At 47.1% G+C, this 13,648-nt stretch overlaps 1 protein-coding gene across 1 annotated transcript in view; it reads left to right on the top strand.

The window, feature by feature from the left end:
* Positions 1–13,648, top strand: part of CROCC2 (ciliary rootlet coiled-coil, rootletin family member 2) — a 190,958-nt gene that overhangs the window by 166,140 nt on the left and 11,170 nt on the right. The window contains exons 30-31 of the mRNA XM_068280645.1: positions 6,289–6,452; positions 9,630–10,070. Coding sequence (XP_068136746.1) covers positions 6,289–6,452; positions 9,630–10,070 — 605 coding nt within the window. The remainder of the gene's footprint in view (positions 1–6,288; positions 6,453–9,629; positions 10,071–13,648) is intronic.

Raw genomic sequence — 13,648 nt, 5'->3', positions numbered from 1 at the left:
TCCGCCTTTTGTTGAGTTGCTAAGAGGTCCGCCACTTTGTGCCTGTACCGAGGGTCTAGTAGCGTGGCCACCCAGTACCGGTCATTCATCTTGAGTTTTTTGATACGGGGGTCCCTCAACAGGCTGGACAACATGAAAGAGGACATCTGCACAAAGCTGGATGCAGACGTACTCTCCATCTCCTCTTGCTCTTCCTCAGTGACGGGACGCAACTCCTCTTCCTCCCCCCAGACACGAACAATACCACGGGAACGTGGAGCAGCAGAAGCCCCCTGTGACGGCTGCCGCAGTTGTTCTTCTTCCGCCGCCTCTTCCTCCTCCACAGAAACACCTTCCTCATCATCACCATCATCAGAGTCGGACTCCTCTCCTTCCCCACACGACTCCTCTTCTTCCTCCTCCTCCTCCTCCTGCCCCCTCTGTGCTGCCGCAGGTGTTGTGGGAACATCGGGTTCGTGTGTAAATGGCTCCCACGACTCCTGCTGCCGTGACTCTTCTCGTTCACGCTCCTCCACAACTGTATCCACCACTCTACGCACAGCACGCTCCAGGAAGAAGGTGTAGGGGATCAAGTCGCTGATGGTGCCCTCATCGTGACTCATCAGTTTGGTCACCTCCTCAAAGGGCTCCATGACCCTGCATGCATTTCGAATCAGTGTCCAGTTGTTGGGCCACAACATCCCCATCCTCCCAGATTGTGTCCTTGTACTGTAATGATACAGGTAGTGGGTGACGGCTTTCTCCTGGTCTAGCAGGCGAGAGAACATCAGCAGGGTGGAATTCCAGCGAGTCGGGCTATTGCAAATCAGGCGTCTCACCGGCAAGTTGTTTCTACGCTGAATCTCCGCAAAGCGTGCCATGGCCTTGTAAGAGCGCCTGAAATGCCCACACAACTTCCTGGCCTGCTTCAGGACGTCCTCTAAGCCTGGGTACTTGGACACAAATCTTTGCACGACCAGATTCAGCACATGTGCCATGCAGGGTATGTGTGTCAGCTTTCCCAAATTCAACGCAGCAATCAGATTGCTGCCGTTGTCACACACCACGTTGCCGATCTCAAGCTTGTGCGGGGTCAGCCATTGCTCCACCTGTTTGTTAAGAGCAGCCAGGAGAGCTGCTCCAGTGTGACTCTCCGCTTTCAGGCAAGACATGTCTAACACTGCGTGACACCGTCATACCTGGCATGCAGCATAGGCCCTGGGGTGCTGGGGCTGTGTAGCTGGAGAGGAGATCGTGGCACCAGCCAAGGAGGAGGAGGAGGATGACGACAGCGAAGCGGTGGTAGCAGGTGGAGAGGAGGTGACTGGAGGCCTGCCTGCAAGCCGTGGAGGTGTGACAAGTCGGTCTGCTGCGCAGCCACGTACTCCCTGCTTGCTGCCATTGGTGACCCAATGGGCTGTGTATGTAATGTAGTGGCCCTGCCCGTGCTTGGCAGACCAGGCATCCGTGGTCAGGTGGACCCTTGACCCAACGCTGTGTGCCAGAGATGACACCACTTGCCTCTCAACTGCACGTTAGAGTTTGGGTATGGCCTTTTGTGAAAAATAATTGCAGCCTGGTATCTTCCACTGCGGTGTACCAATGGCCACAAACTTACGGAAAGCCTCCGACTCCACCAGCTGGTATGGTAATAGCTGGCGAGCTAATAGTTCCACCACGCCAGCTGTCAGACGCCGGGCAAGAGGGTGACTGGCAGACATTTGCTTCTTCCGCTCAAATACTTCCTTCACGGACAGCTGGGTACTGCTGTGGGCAGAGGAGAAGGAACCGCTCAAGGGAAGAGGCGGTGTGGAGGAGGGTGGCTGTGAAGGTGCAAGAGAGAAAGTGGATGAAGACGATGCACCTGAAGGAGGAAGAGGAGAAGGAGGGTGGCTTGTCTTTTGAGGGGTGCTGCTTTTCCTCAGGTGTTCTTGCCATAGCTGTTTGTGCCTTCTCTCCAGGTGCCTTCGTAAGGCACTTGTCCCTACGTGAGAGTTGGCCTTTCCACGGCTCAATTTTTGCTGGCAGAGACAACAGATGGCTTTGCTCCAATCTGAGCCACACACGTGAAAAAATTTCCAAACCGCTGAGCCCCCCTGGGCTGATGGCGCTACGGTGGCATCAGCAGCTGACGTTGAAGGGCATGTGTGCTGGCTGGCCATAGCTGGCGATACATGGCGCCGGACACTGCCCCCAGCTGTTTCTGAGGACAAGCTCCCTCTGCTTCTATCATGGAGTCGTCTCCTCCTACTCCTCTCTGACTTCTCCTCTGAACTGTCCCCCTGGTCATCTCCTCTACTGGGAACATATGTGGTATCCATATAATCGTCATCATAATCCTCCTGGCCAGCTGTGCTTTCTTCAGACACCTCCTCAAGTGCACCAACTTCAGGTGGTCCACCATCATCCCCATCCACACACGTTACGTCCATATTATCGCCACCTAACTCAGACGTATGAGGTGGTGTACCTGCGCCTTCTTGTTGTTGTGGCAGTAGTGGCTGGGAATCAGTGATTTCACCACCACCACCAAATAATTCCTGCGAAGTGTCAAATGCAGCGGATGTGTTGCTTGTTGTAGCGCTGGTGGCTGCGGGAGATGAGGTGTTCTGTGTTAAAACTCAATCACCTCCTCACGATTTTGGGAAGTGATGGCACGTGCCTTCTTCTGAGCAATGTATTTTGGGGCAGGTCCGCACGAAATCAGAGAAACGCCACCTCGCACAGACCTGCCGGTGCCTGGTGGCCTTCCTCTGGGCCTGCCTCTACCTCTTCCTCTACCTGGTTTGTCCATTTTGTCCATCTCGGGGGGATGCTAGCTATATGCAGTGAGGTGGGTTCTCACTCAACACAACCAGTAGTTAGATGCAGTGCGGTGGCCAGGTGGGTTCTCACCCAACACAACAGGTATTTAGATGCAGTGAGCTGGGTTCACTTAACACAACGCTAGGTATATGCAGTGATGAGGTGGGTTAAGTATACACAACAGGTACTGGGTAGTAAGATGCAGTGAGCTGGGTTCACTGAACAGTGAAGGTACTTAAGATGCAGTGAGGTGGGTTCTCACTCAACACAACCGGTAGTTAGATGCAGTGAGGTGGCCAGGTGGGTTCTCACCCAACACAACAGGTATTTAGATGCAGTGAGCTGGGTTCACTCAACACAACGCTAGGTATATGCAGTGATGAGGTGGGTTAAGTATACACAACAGGTACTGGGTAGTTAGATGCAGCGAGCTGGGTTCACTGAACAGTGAAGGTACTTAAGATGCAGTGAGGTGGGTTCTCACTCAACACAACCGGTAGTTAGATGCAGTGAGGTGGCCAGGTGGGTTCTCACTCAACACAACAGGTATTTTGATGCAGTGAGCTGGGTTCACTCAACACAACGCTAGGTATATGCAGTGATGAGGTGGGTTAAGTATACACAACAGGTACTGGGGCATATGCAGTACTGGGTAGTACAATGTGCAGCTCCCTGTCACAAACACAGGTAGTCACTGAATGTGCTGGGCTGCTGGCAGTGGCACACACACTATCAATTAGCAATGCTGTGCATGCAACAAAAGTGTCAGTTTGACACACAGGAAAAAAAAAAAGTACAGGATGAGCTCTGACAAGAGCTGTTGCTGGGTGCTATAAAAGCAATAACAATCCGCCAGGAGCAAGCTAAGCAGCCAAGAACCTAACTAATCTGTCCCTAGAAGAACAAGTCTGCAGCAGCTCTCCCTAGTCTGTCTAATAGCAGGCAGACGAGTGACTGTAATGGCCGCCGGAGGCTGCCTTATATAAGGGGGGGTGGGGCTCCAGGGCTTAGTGTAGCCTGAATGGCTACAATTTGCCTGCTGACTGTGATGCAGAGGGTCAAAGTTGACCCTCATAGTGCATTATGGGGCAAATCGAACTTCCGCAAAAGTTCGCCTGGTGCAGGCGAACGCGAACCCCCGAAGTTCGCCTGGAACCGTTCGCCGGCGAACCGTTCGCTACACCTCTACTGAAGAAGTGTTTACACGCAAAACAACTGTCAGGCCTCGTCACCCCCATTGCACGGCACTATGTCTGTGTAAGCTGTGATTAAAAGGATTCCATTTTGCAGAACGCAGTGCCTCTTCCACCTCTATTGTTTAAAACATCCAACATAATAATAAGTTCATTGGTTCCCCCAAGTTGGCCTTAGACTGGCAGTTATCCTTGGACAATGACTATATGGTAGGGAGTAGATTGTGAGCTCCTCTCAGGAACCAAGTCTCTTCAGGGAATCCTGTGTTCAGTCCCACCTGTGTCAGTGGATGGAGAACCATCAAGTGTTCAGTTAGAGACCCTGCACCAGTCTACCACATGGGTAGCAGATGGGATAGGCACCTGCAGGTGGCTGAGGGGGATCATCTGTCTCCCTAATGGAGCCCACCAACATTTGTGGGCATTATCTGAGGAAGCCAGAGTAAAAATGGCTTCCAGCTAGGCCTCACCAGATCAGCATTCATTTTTATTGGAACATGGGCAATGGTGGAGAAAAAAGCCAGTATTCACTGGTAAAGCCAAAAGTGCAAGTGAGCACTATCTATACATTTTCAGCTCAACCCATTGTTAGAGAAATCAGACCAGAGGTGGCATTTACAGAAGTGACTCTGTGAGAGAAAGAGGACTGCAATACAGTTCAGAGAGTACATGTGTGACAAGAAAGATCCACTCCATCTTGTGTGTGAAATCTTGTGTCACAAAGAGCTCCCGGTAACCCAATGTAGAATAAGGAGAGAGTCCACATCATTTGAGGAAGGATCCTACATCTGTTGGGTAGAAAGGCTGCATTGATCCTGAAGAAGGGTAATGTCCCATCTCACCGATCAATGGAGGATTGTGGAACCAAAGTCCGAAAAACTGCTGGGAGCATTTGTTACTAAAGCTGCATTAAATGTACACCATTGCCTGTTTGAGAGTGTAAAGGACTCAGAGAGCTGAGTACTTAAAGCGGACCTGAATTTAGAACATCCTCTCTGCTCTAAAAGATACGCAACAGCATAATAACCTTTAAACAAATACCATTTCTTTGTTACAGCTGATACAAATCTTAAAATAAATCTGCACTATGTCTACTTCCTGATTCATGGAATCCAACATATTGTTAACAGCCTGTGCTGTCAAATGAGCTCATCTGCCATCTCTGCCAATGGTAGTCATGTGACACAGGGGAGAGCTCAAATTACAACTTGTTATTAGACACAAATGAGGGAGAATTAACTACTTCGAGACCGTCCCACGCCACTGGGCGTGGCCTCGGCGGCAGCCCCAGGACCGCCTAACGCCAATTGGCGTCAAGTCCTGGAGCTGCAGTTTCCCAGGGAACGGCCGCGCGAATGCGCGATCCTTCCCTGCCAGTTCACGGTGCAGAGCTCCGTGATTAGCCTGCTAGCCGCCGAAATTCCCTTTGTTTACATCCGTACAGCGCTGCGGTCTACAGCAGCGTGTACGAGATCGGTGATCCCCGGCCTCTGATTGGCCGGGGATCGCCGTCAGCCTATGAGAGGTGGAGAACAGGACGGATCGCCGTCCTGTTCATTTCTACAGGCGGAGGGGAGGAAGGAAGGAAGGAGAGGGAGGGGGACGGAGGGAGAGAGAGCCTCTGAGAGGCTAAGAAAAAAAAAAGTGGCAGCAGCGATCGGACACCTCTGGCAGCATGTCCCCTTAGGGACAAAAATAGGAGGTGAGTCCGATCGCCATGCTCCTTAGCTGGGCTGTGCAGGAGGCTGAAAAGCCTGCAAAGCCCAGTGCAGCCAAAAAGAGCCTGGGGTTTAACACTGCGGTTGTCAAGTGGTTAAACAGGCTAAACTCTCTAAATACATACAGTGTGCCTTTCTCTCTGTTTTCCTTTTGTCCTGTGCTAGAGTTCAGGTCCACTTTATTAAAGGTCATAACCTTTTTACAGATCTTCACAACACTCCAGCCTGTTCAGCTACAGTTTAGGTTTGTTCAGTAGAGTTGATCTGCTGACTAGGGTTTGCAGTATGGTCTCTGCAGCTGGTCACCAGAGGGAAGGTGCTGAAGACATTCTATGTCACTACTTCTTGTGTAGTGAGAGTTGGATGGGAAGGTCTGTAAGGCCAACCAGCCAGCTACAAATGCTGAATATAGATAGAATGTAACACTTTATGGAGACAGGAGGAGATTTGCTGTGGACTACAATTCAGGATCAATACATTGTATATATATATATATATATATATATATATATATATATATATATATATGTATATATATATATATATATATATATATATATATATAATGCTCATTACCATGTTTATTTTTATAGCACAACAAAAGACAGAGGAACGGCTAGGCACAGCACATACAGAGATGCGGCTGCTGCAGGATAACCTGCGTCAGGTTGAGACTGAACGCCAAGCTGCAGCTGAGCGAGTATCAAAACTTGAGCACAGCCTTCGTGTATGTGAAGATGAGAAGAGCGACTTACAGGTATATAATATGGGACCGGTGATTTATCGGTTTATAAAGTACACAGCGGGTCTGATTTCATAACATTTTCCAGTGCTGCCTGTTTGGATTCTAGACATGACTGTAGCCCCATCCAGATGAGATTGGCTGTGCATGGGGAATAAATTCACCATGGTGGAGATTTTTAGCCAATCACAAACGTATTTATTTACCATTGTAGGTTCCCTTCTCCTCTCTCCCCTCCTACCCCTCTCCGTAATAAACTATAGACACCCCTAGGCAAGCCAGGCTTGCCATCGGTAGTGGTTAATCTTAAGTGAGTCAAGGCCATCAGTACAGTGATTACCCTTAGGCAAGTCAAGCATGCTGTTAGTACAGTGATTACCTTAAGGCTACTTTCACAGTTAGAGTGTCACCATGTGTCTCAGTACTCTTCCCCCAAGCATCACTCTCCTGCAGGGTGATATGCATAGGGAAATGGTGCAGTGCAATAGTGCTGCCCTGGGCTCCCCTGCTCCAGGATAATCCCACTGCATAATATAATATTTGAAATAAGTCTTAGGCCTCGTTCAGACTATACGCACTGCCATGCACATTTTGGCAGCGCGTATAGTGTGCAACACGCAAGCACGGTAGAAGGGCATAGACAGCCCTTCTACCGTTCTTATCATATGCGCTGCGTGGCAGCGCGCTTGCGCTATCGTGTGCTGCATGCATTTTTGGGAATCGCAGCGCAGATCCCATTCATTGTAATGAATGGGATTTGCAGCGCAGTGCATAATAGCGCAGATGGCGTGTGATCGGACGCGTTGCGTTACGATCGCACAGCCATCTGCGCTAAATGATGTGAACGAGGCCTACGGCAAGCCAAGCATATGGTCAGTACAGTAATTACCCTTAGGCAAGCCAGGCATGCCATAAGTACGGTGATTACCCTTAAGCAAGCCAAGCATGCCATAAGTACAAGGATTACCCTTAGGCAAGCCAAGCATGCCATAAGTATGGCAATTACCCTTAGTCAAGCCAAGCATGCCATTAGTACAGTAATTACCCTTAGACAAGCCAAGCATGCCATAAGTACGGTGATTACCCTTAAGCAAGCCAAGCATGCCATTAGTACAAGGATTACCCTTAGGCAAGCCAAGCATGCCATAAGTACAAGGATTACCCTTAGGCAAGCCAAGCATGCCATAAGTACGGTGATTACTCTTAAGCAAGCCAAGCATGCCATTAGTACAAGGATTACCCTTAAGCAAGCCAAGCATGCCATAAGTATGGCAATTACCCTTAGACAAGCCAAGCATGCCATAAGTACGGTGATTACTCTTAAGCAAGCCAAGCATGCCATTAGTACGGTGATTACTCTTAAGCAAGCCAAGCATGCCATTAGTACAAGGATTACCCTTAAGCAAGCCAAGCATGCCATAAGTATGGCAATTACCCTTAGTCAAGCCAAGCATGCATTAGTACATTGATTACCCGTAGGCAAGCCAAGCATGCCATAAGTACGGTGATTATCCGTAGGCAAGCCAAGCATACCATTATTACGGTGATTACCCTTAGGCAAGCCAAGCATGTCATAAGTACGGTGATTACCCTTAGGCAAGCCAAGCATGTCATAAGTACAAGGATTACCCTTAGGCAAGCCAAGCATGCCATAAGTATGGCAATTACCCTTAGTAAAGCCAAGCATGCATTAGTACATTGATTACCCTTAGGCAAGCCAAGCATGTCATAAGTACGGTGATTACCCTTAGGCAAGCCAAGCATGTCATAAGTACGGTGATTACCCTTAGGCAAGTAAAGCATGCCATAAGTATGGTGATTACCTTTAGGCAATCCAAGCATACCATTAGTGCATTTATTACCCTTAGGAAAGCCAAGCCTGCCATTAGTACAGTGATTACACTTAGGGAAGCCAATCATACCATTAGTACATTGATTACCCTTAGGCAAGCCAAGCATTCCATTAGTATGGTGATTACTCTTAGGCAAGCCAAGCATGCCATTAGTATGGTGATTACTCTTAGGCAAGCCAAGCATGCCATTAGTATGGTGATTACTCTTAGGGAAGCCAAGCATGCCATTAGTATGGTGATTACCCTTAGGGAAGCCAAGCATGCCATTAGTATGGTGATTACCCTTAGGGAAGCCAAGCATGCCATTAGTATGGTGATTACCCTTAGGGAAGCCAAGCATGCCATTAGTATGGTGATTACCCTTAGGGAAGCCAAGCATGCCATTAGTATGGTGATTGCCCTTAGGCAAGCCAAGCATGCCATTAGTATGGTGATTGCCCTTAGGGAAGCCAAGCATGCCATTAGTATGGTGATTACCCTTAGGCAAGCCAAGCATGCCATTAGTATGGTGATTACCCTTAGGCAAGCCAAGCATGCCATTAGTATGGTTATTACTCTTAGGCAAGCCAAGCATGCCATTAGTATGGTGATTACCCTTAGGCAAGTCAAGCATGCCATTAGTATGGTGATTACTCTTAGGGAAGCCAAGCATGCCATTAGTATGGTGATTACTCTTAGGCAAGCCAAGCATGCCATTAGTATGGTGATTACTCTTAGGGAAGCCAAGCATGCCATTAGTATGGTGATTACCCTTAGGGAAGCCAAGCATGCCATTAGTATGGTGATTACCCTTAGGGAAGCCAAGCATGCCATTAGTATGGTGATTACTCTTAGGGAAGCCAAGCATGCCATTAGTATGGTGATTACCCTTAGGGAAGCCAAGCATGCCATTAGTATGGTGATTGCCCTTAGGCAAGCCAAGCATGCCATTAGTATGGTGATTACTCTTAGGGAAGCCAAGCAAGCCATTAGTATGGCGATTAACCTTAGGGAAGCCAAGCATGCCATTAGTATGGTGATTGCCCTTAGGCAAGCCAAGCATGCCATTAGTATGGTGATTACCCTTAGGGAAGCCAAGCATGCCATTAGTACTGTGATTACCCTTAGGCAAGCCAAGCATGCCATAAGTATGGTGGTTACTTTTAGGCAAACCAAGCATGCTGTTAGTACAGTGACTATCCTTATGCAAGCCTACCCTCCATTATTATAGTGACATTGCTGATCAGACAAAATAATCACTGTCATATAACTTATTAATTCTTTTTCTTCAAAACAAATGCAAAATCTGAAGACCTAGAAATGACATTAACTTTATCTTTTACCATCCTTGCCATTATAGGAGCGCCTTTCCCGGGCTCGTTGTTGTGAAAGCCGCCAGGAGCTTGAATGTAAGAGTCTCAGAGATGTTCTGGAGGCTTCAGAGAACCGCAGTACAGACCTGGAGCTCAGGAGACGATCTCTGGAAGGGGAGCTGGAAAGGACTCGCCTCTGCCTAGCGGAGAGAGAAGCAGAAGTCCTGACTCTGCAGGACAGAGCACAAGATCTGCAGGAACATCTGAAGGAGAGTGAAGACAGGGAGGCCGCCCTGCAGAGAGAGGCGCAGAGGCTTGGACTGGCGTTGTCTAGGGCACAGGATGGAGAACGGCAGCTGCAGGAGAAGTCACAGGGACTGACACATGCACTAGGAGAGGCATCAGCTGGCAAGGGAAGCCTGCAGGAGGATGTGACCAGATTACAGGCAGCGCTGACAGCAGCTGAACAAGACAGGCGTGTGCTACAGGTAACAACTCTACAATGCTGGATGTATAGTTTGCCTCTGAGGATATAAAGGTATGATTTGACGGCTGAGTGCATTGTCCTGAAAAAAGGAATGAATCATTTGTTTCTTATTGCTGGAAGTGTTGGCTAGTAGGAATAGTTAAAGAGATGCAAATAATTATGATTTGCTGCAGAATTATGCACATTTTAATGCAAATTTATGCTGTTTGAAAAGGGACCAAACACATAAAAAAAAAGTCAGCTGCATATATTTGCACAATTCTGCATCAGCTCAGAATTATTTGCATCCCTTTGACCATCACTAATGATTAGACATGTTCAATTAGATGCTGATTTTTGATTAATTTATATGCAGTGAGATTTATATGCAGCTTGAAACTGGACTTAGGCCTGGAACCCACTGAAAACCGCAAACGCAAAACGCAACCGCTAGCGTTTTGTCTGAGCGGTTTGCAAGCGGATTCATGAGCGTTTTGGGTTGTGTTTTGCAACATTGTATTTTTTTCCCCAGCGGGTGCCTAGCGTTTTGCATTTTGCGTTTTTATCCTGATTGGTCCTGTGAATTATTTTTAATTTTGTTACAGTGTGCTGAACCGCAAAACGCTAGCAAAACCGCTCAGTTTAGGTTTTGCTGAGCGTTTCTGCTAGCGTTTCAATACTTTACATTGAAGCGCTAACGCTCCCAAAATGCTGCAGGTCCTGCGTTTGCGTTTCTGGGAAACGCAAACGCTCCTGTGGAAGTTGCCCCATCCATTAACATTAGCCCACCGTTTTGGCAAACTGCTAGCGTATCGCAGTGCTGCCAAAACGCTGCCAAAAGCGCTCCTGTGGGTTCCAGCCCATAGGGTACGTTTCCACTTGTGCGGCGTGATTTGCTCGCGGAAAATGCGTCAACGAATCCGCATACGGTTGCAGATTCGTTGACGTTTTCATGCGGATTTTCATGCGGAATCGTTCGCGATTTTAACAACGCGATTTTAACCATGTCAATGCCGGCAAGCATTGACATGGGTTTTTTCACGAAATCACGCGCGGAAACGCCGGGAAAACCGTAAGACTCAAGTGCTTGCGGTTTTCCTATTTAGTTACATGACCGACGAATCGCGTGCGGGTGTGCGGCATGCGAATTCTGACGGCTCTGCTGTGCAGATTTTTTTCTGCAGAGCGAGCCGCACAGAATTCCTGACAAGTGGAAACGGCGCCATCCACTTGTATTGGTTGAGCGAATCTGCATGCAGGAAACGCATGCAGATTCGCTCTAGTGGAAACGAGCCCTTATAAAAGCAAGTCGCTGCTAATGTGGACAGGTCCAATCCCATTGTGCATATAAATTGCAACAAAATTTGCATCGACTTAGAAAAAAATAGCTGTATGGACCATCTCTAGTAATGACATGAATATTTTCCACTTTAAAGCGCAACTGAGAGGGATATGGAGACTGCCGTATTTATTTACTTTGAGGCTGGGAGCACACCAGGCAGTGCAGAAAACCATGCATCTCTGCACTATGCACTTGCATTTTCCCTCTGTCAATGGAGTAAAATGCAGTATAATTTAAAAAAATTACATTAAAAAAATGCATGTAAAATACATTCTTCTGGGTCTCAGGTTTTTGAAAATGATGCAGCAAGTTGTGCGTTTTTGAAAACGCACACTGTTATACACACATATATGTATTTACATGCTGCCCATAGACTTTCATCAGTGGCGAAATCACTAGCGTTTCTACAAAATGGGCTCTATTCGTAAAATGCTGTGCGGTAAAAAAATCTAGGAGGGAAAATACAGCATTCGGTATTTTAGACTTCTGTGTGCTAATTCATAAAAATGTTTACAGTTGCGATAGAAGTTCAGGGATTTCCCCAACTAGGCTGGTGGTAACATGAGAAGCTGCCTGAGTTGATACATTTTCTCCTTAGTTGCAGAGACAGCGTTACAATAAAAGAGGCAGCCCCAACTTCCCATTAGAAGTGCATTTTTTTTAAAACTGCCTCTCCTTGCCCTGAATCTGTGCTGAATCTGTCTATTAGTCTTTCTAAACAATCTATTTAATTGCCACAGCTTAGAAGAACTTCAAGAAATGTTACACATGCAGGCTTTCTGATGCGAAATATATCTGAAACAGGTAACCAAGAGGTTAAAAAACCCAGCCTTGGGTATTCTGGAAAGTCTTTTTTGTACTGTTCTCACTGCTGCTGCCTGGGAGATCTGTCCCCATTAACTTTGCTGTTATCCACATGCTTATCACATTTTCTAAACAAAAGGTATTCTCTGTTCCAATACCGCCTGCTGTAATCTTTATGAATTGACATTTAGTGACATGTCCGCACAAGGCTGTAATTTACCTCACTGCTCGGGAATTTCAGCTTTTCATGCGGTTACAGCTTTTATAAATTGACATTTTGCTAAGTGGTCGGTAAAGTCAGCTGTTTTGAGCATTACCGCATGTGGGAATGCTTTATGAATAGAGACCAATGAGTTTCTACCCTCAAACAATGCTAATTGCTTGGCAGTCCTGCTGATCCCTTTGGTATCAGTGGTTTCTGAATCGCACACCTGAGACAGGCATACAGCTAATCCAGTCAGACTTTAGTCAGCGCGCCTGATCTGCATGCTTGTTCAGAGTCTATCAGCCAGACATCCAGACAACCGGTATTGTTTGAGGCTAGGTGCCCACCTAGCAGAAATGTTAGTGTTGCGGAAAACGCTGCGTTTTTGCCGCTAATGGAAGTCTATGGGCCGCAGGAAAAAGCACATATAAGAAACGCATATGCGTTTTCTATGCATTTTCAAGTTTTTTTGTTTTTTTTTTATAATATTCAAAAAAGCAACAAAAATGCACACAATGAAAGTCAATGGGAACGCAATGGTATGCGTTTTTCATACGTTTTCCATGTGTTTTTATATGCATTTTTTTATTGTTTTCTGATGTATTTCCACTTCCTGTTGTCTTTCTAGTGATTAGAATAAAATGCATGAAAAATGTGTTTTGTATATGCGAAATGCAAACGCATAAAAACGCAAGTAAAACGCTTGAAAAACGCATGTGCGGAAAATTAAATGCTAACGCAAATGCAGTAAAAACTCACTGAAATGCACACACAAAAACCCCTGCACATGACAGAAAACCCAACCTTTCACGCTCTGTTACCGTGTTTCCCCGAAAATAAGACACTGTCTTATATTAATTTTTCCTTAAAAATATGTGCTAGGGCTTATTTTCGGGGAGGTCTTATATTTTGTTGTGGTAGCCAGATCCCCCTTTAGTATTTAGCTAGATCTCCCTCGACACCCAGTATATAGCCAGAAATCCCTAGTGTATACCCAGACACCCTCTCACCCCCCAGTATATAGCCAGAAACCCCTAGTATGTAGCCAATGTATATCGGCACATCCCCCCTTCCCCTCCCCCCACCGCAGACACTAACACCTCTTTCCATGCTAATCAAAATTAAACAGCAGATCATCTGAATCCAGAGTGTTGCACTGCTGCTGGCCCCCCTCCTCCAGCAAATCGGATCCCACTTTGCTTTGCTGCTGGCCCCCCTCCTCCAGCAAATCGGATCCCCCTTTGCTTTG

This window comes from Hyperolius riggenbachi, chromosome 4 (assembly GCF_040937935.1).
Source record: "Hyperolius riggenbachi isolate aHypRig1 chromosome 4, aHypRig1.pri, whole genome shotgun sequence".
NCBI classification, from domain to species: Eukaryota; Metazoa; Chordata; class Amphibia; order Anura; family Hyperoliidae; genus Hyperolius; species Hyperolius riggenbachi.
Note: the sequence above shows the minus strand (reverse complement) of the source record. Positions and strands in the feature narration are given on the sequence as shown.